Genomic DNA, 5,247 nt, shown 5'->3' on the forward strand with positions numbered 1-5,247 from the left:
AGGTACACAGAGCAAACAAACTTGTATGTGGATTTCTCAGTAGTTTGATTAAGATTCTTATATGCTAATGGCATCCCAACTGTGCCAACACCCAGAAAGTCCACAGGACTTTCCAAGAATAAAACACCAACTGTTAAAGGACCAATAAACTCTGGATATTACTTTAAGGGTACAATCAGGATCTTAGGTCTATGGAGTCAAAAAAATGTTAAGTGTCAAAGCAGATCAACTTTAAACATCCTTTATTCTACATAATGGACATTGAAAAATAAGGGTTTAACTACACCAAATCTAATATTATGCAATCCCCCCACCCAGCACCCTGGATATGCTAGTAATTGGTTTTGTATTAGAATTCAGGACATTACAACCATTAGTTACAATAGTAAAGATTTAACAAACTGAACCAATCCCTGGTTAAATTCACTTAGCACTGATTTTTTCATTAATGTCTCTTCAGAAGTGTGTAGGGTTGTCTTTGCAATTAGTAATTAAATTGCCTCATTCATCACCTCACTAGCATTTCCCAGACATAATTGAATACAAGTATCAGTAGAAAGTACAGACTAGAGAGATTACTGCTTGAAAGTTTCCCAAAGTAGGATTTCCCCTTGCCCTACTTGCTTACGCAATCAGTTGCAACCTACATTCTTACAAATTCCAGAGACAGACAGCTAGTTTAAGTGGGCAAAGTCTCTGACTCTGGATAGTTAACTAATGCAAATTCTTGTAATGGTTTTAGGTTATAGTGCCCTTTGTAGTCAGGCAGTGGCAGTTGGGGTTCTATTGTCAAGCATAAACCACAGGCAAAAAAAAAAAACTTTCATATGCTTTATTTCAACTTTACATGAAATATGAACCAAATATCCATTTTCATAAAAATACATGTTTTTAAAAATCTTTTTGTGTAGAGCTCACAGCTGTAAATAGATGTTTGAAGTCCATTGTGGCAGTCAAATATTAAAGTTAGACTGTTCCACAACTAAATGCAGTTAAGTGCATAGAACCAGATAAAAAGAGTCCCACAGCCTCCATGCAGGTCTTGATCCATCATTTCATCACCTCCAGTGACAGAAACAGGGCTCTGTGGCATGTGCAGGGCTGCACAGTATACTTCTCTTGCTCACTCTCCTCACTACTCCAGGTCCAAGCTGTTGTGCAACAGCCCATTAATGAAACCTGTTGCAGGCATCAGTGCTGGCTATCAGTCCATTGTGGTCCCGATTCACCATCATAAGGTACTGGTCACATGTCCATGCGACTTGACCAAAATACCAGTCTAATCCACAGATCCAGGAAGCCAACACTTTTCCTTAGACAAGGCGACTTCAAAATATATTTCCAGCAACCACCAAATCTATGCAACAATTTCAACGCTCGGGAAAGGAAATGTTGGGGACCCATTGATTGGTGCAGCGGCTCTCTTCACAGAAAACACCAAGTTTTTCTAAAGCTGGATCTTTCCAAGAGTCTTGGCTTGGATTCTAGGGGTGAAAAAAATACAACAAAAGTCAGGTACATGGTCATATTGCAAAGTCACACACTGTACGTCTAGGTTAAACAAACCTGCTTCAATCATTAGTAGAGTTAGTTTCCAACATAAAAAGCACCTTTAAAGTGGCAGTTACCACTGGTAGTTACATAAAAGGCACTCACCGTGACCAGGATGCAATGCATGTCCCTGGGCTCCTCGGTGTCTGCCGCGTTGCCGACGATCTCGGCCAGTCGCTGGATATCATTCACTCTCACGATGTTAATATCATTGTCGCAGCAAAACGCCTGAATTAAAGTGAAGTGGATTTGCAAAGCAATGTCACCTTCATCCTCCTCGTCAGTGGCCAAAAGGCACAGCACCACACTGTCCGGGTCACTGCAAAAAAAAAACACCACGGTCATCACCCAGCTCAATCACAAATCGGACGATTCTGTTACTAACTGGTGGGAGAGCCGGATCTCGGTGCGGTGCATTTGGAAGAGTGGCTTGCGCGAAACTTACACATTCATGACTTTTGCAGACTCGTAGACGCCAACCGTCAGGCAGTGCTGCCGTTGCGCGGAGCTCAGCAACTCTTCCAGGGCTTTGCCAGCAGCTTGCATCCTGAAAAAGGAGGGGAAATTATTTTTAAAAAGTCAAGTCAACAAATCCTTACACCGAGGTACAAAGCTTCAGTGACCAAGCGGCGATTTATTCACCGCAGCGCGGCTGCTCCCCTCCAGCCGGGCTCACCTGTTGCTGAAGTAGAGGAGCAGTTTGGAGTTTTTATTAATTTGTTCATTTGCTGCGAGCACCCACCCCAGCACAGTGCCGGCTTTTGTTTTTTTTAAAACGGATCCAGTGTCCGCCGCTGCCCGGCTCTCGCGCACTAACCGACACCATCACTCGAGACGGCGGGTTCCAAACAGTAAAGAGCGGCGGCAGCCCCGCTCAGCCCGCATCCGATCCGATCCGAGCCACCCCCCCCCCGTGCAGCTTCAACAATGCGATGTTACAACACACACACACACAGCAAAAAAAAACAATCCGTACTTTTCGGTGCTTTCCACTTGGGTCTCCTCAATGCCGTTGAATTCCTCCAGGGTCATATTTATCCCAGGCTGTAGGAAACAGTCGCAGTTGAAGGTAGAAGCAGCGTCCTGTGGCTGCGCGCAGTTTGCACTGATTGACACACACTGGCGCTCTCTGCTTGTTCACGCCGTTACTCACGAGCTCGCTCTGCTTTGACTGGCCGCTCGGCGCCGTTCCTTTTATAGCGCGCCGCCGCTGTGACAGGCGGCCGCCCGGCTCGCTCCCGTCTGATTGGTGCAAAGAGGAGGCTCATTAGTTATGCAGGTCCGGTTCCCCACGTGGGGCGGGGCTCCGGCTCAGCTTCTGCAGTCTTTTGTTGTTGTTACCAGGCGAAAAGTGCTTTAGTAAAGGCAGTTTATTTTTAAAAAATAATATGATTAATTAAGCTAAGAAGGCAAGTCAGGAGAAAATGGGGTAAAATGTTGCATTACAACAACTTTTTAATGTGCAATTGCAGATTCTAAACCTCACATATTGTAAAAAAACAACTTTTATTTTTTTTAATTGAATGAATATATAGTATAATAATTGGCAGGTTATTATTTCCACTTAATTCGCCACCCCAATCTTCGCATATTTGTCGTTATTAGAGCAGACAGCAAAAAAGACTGCTATTTAATAGTAAACTTTTCTTTTGTCTCAGTCATGCACTCCACGGCACACGCTGCTCATTACCATATCTATAGAGAGCACAATAGGAGTTTGAGGAGTTTTTGGCGTGTGGCAACATTAAGAGCCCAGTCAGATGAACCTTTTCTTCCTTGAAACATTGCTACAGCTGCCACTTTAGCAGGAGTTGTGTGTTTGTGTGGGTGTGTGGGTTGGGGGGAGGGTGTGGGGAGGTTGAAATTATATCAGTGTAATTGAGGGTGCATAGCTCCAATATTTATTATTCAGTGCAACAATATCGAACGCAAACTAACTGCAAGTTATTCTAAACTACAAAAAAACCCGAAAGCTTAGTAGCAGTTCTCAAATTCTTCAGTGCTGCACTTTTGCTTAATCAACAGTGCTGGACCCGTTTATTAAACTGTACCGCATCTTCTATACTTAGCAAACATGTGGTTTAAAAAGACAAAAAGAACTTATGGTCAGCTGTTAGCTGTATTTTGTGCTTGAGTCTTTCTTGAATGAAAGGAAAGCAATGTAGTGTTGATACTTCTTCTGTGTTTAATGCTGAACCAGCAAAAGTATTCCTGAAAATCATGTGTATAAAAATATGTGCATAATTTACAATAGGCGTTTTATGTGAAATAGCTGGAGAAAGTACTTGCAATACATTTTTTTGATAAATCCACTGTGTGTTGGGAGTGGAGTTCAGGCTTTACTGGGTAAAGTTTATTAAACTGTCTTTATTAGCAGTTACGAGCATAATTTTGCATGTCAATGGTCCATCTAGTGGCTGCAGATGATACAGCACCACAGGTCATATTTCCCTCTGCTAATTTAATTTTTTCTCGTCAATTTTCTCCCTTCCCTTCCTGCAAAATAAATACATATACACAAACCATAGTGCAATACTAATTAAACGCTTTAATGGACTATGCTTCCATGTTTAACTCTGCTTTGATGATTACTGGTTATTGGACAGCAGAATGAAATGTAAGATTTTGCAGTAACACCCTAGCAAGAATTGATTTTCTGGTACACAGCATGGGGGCAGCAGCCAGTAACGAATATTTCTCAGTACAGCAGTAGGTGACAACGACCTAGGAGCACAGACGTCATAGGATGTACAGAACTACACAAGGCAGCAGATTTATCCAAACAAAGTCTGCTGCGTGGGAATGACAGAGGAGCACTTTATGGAGCCAAGGTTCGATAGGAAAGTTGTGTCTAGAATGTGCTATTCGGTTCCATTGCTAGGACAGTCAACCATCCACACTGCACTACCAGTGGCTGCAAAGGTTGCCACTGTCCATAACTTTTAGGAAGTGCACGTGATGCTTTAATTTTGAGGCAATCGCGTGCTCTACAGCTCTTTGAAAAAAGAAAACACTTGCATTTATGTAGCACCTTTCGGCCGACATTCCAAAGGTCTTTACAGCCAATGAAGTACTTTTTGAAGCGTAGTCACTGCTGTAATGTAGGAAACGCGGCAGCCAATTTGCGCACAGCAAGCCCCCACAAACAGCAATGTGATAGTGAAGGAGAAGGAAGGATGGATGGCTTACTTCTCAGCGACTTGGGTAATGAACAATGCAACCATGACTGATGACATCCCTGCATATCCCTCATAACCCAGCAGAGAACCAATACAATGAGGTGCATCTGGGCTCTCATTGAGCAGATATGTGGGGTACTAAGATAACACTTAAGCTGCATGTACTGTTTAGGGGGGTGGGGAGTGCCTTAGAATATGCTTCAGTGAAGGTCTATAAAATCATAGCAGTACGTTCTACACTGCACAATATTTCTGTGGACAGAGGCCTCACAATGACTTTGATGCGAGCCATGGGGACTAGTAGGATACAAGGACACAATGGCCTAGAGTTTCCATTAGCGCAATTCACCTGAAATCGGCCAAACCAGCATAAAAGTTTTCAGAATTTTAAGCGCAAGTTACTTCAAACATATTTAATTTACTAAGAAACTGATTAGTGTACACCAATGAAACTAGTAAATGGTTCAGTATAGTTTTTTAAAGTCATTTTCAGTGATTTAAAATCAGGTTACTCATA

General features: G+C 42.7%; 1 protein-coding gene across 1 annotated transcript; it reads right to left on the reverse strand.

Moving 5' to 3' along the window:
* Window positions 1–818: 818 nt before the first annotated feature.
* On the reverse strand, window positions 819–2,726 carry LOC147124292 (growth arrest and DNA damage-inducible protein GADD45 gamma-like). Its single transcript, XM_085984665.1, has 4 exons — window positions 2,528–2,726; window positions 1,997–2,098; window positions 1,657–1,870; window positions 819–1,484 (listed from the first exon to the last, which is right to left on the reverse strand). The coding sequence occupies exons 1-4, from the start codon at window positions 2,581–2,583 to the stop codon at window positions 1,371–1,373; spliced, it is 486 nt and encodes a 161-aa protein (XP_085840791.1). The 5' UTR covers window positions 2,584–2,726; the 3' UTR covers window positions 819–1,370.
* Between the last annotated feature and the right edge of the window lie 2,521 nt (window positions 2,727–5,247).

This window comes from Somniosus microcephalus, chromosome 1, assembly GCF_052327205.1.
Source record: "Somniosus microcephalus isolate GS21.2 chromosome 1, FLI_Smic_1.0, whole genome shotgun sequence".
NCBI lineage: Eukaryota > Metazoa > Chordata > Chondrichthyes > Squaliformes > Somniosidae > Somniosus > Somniosus microcephalus.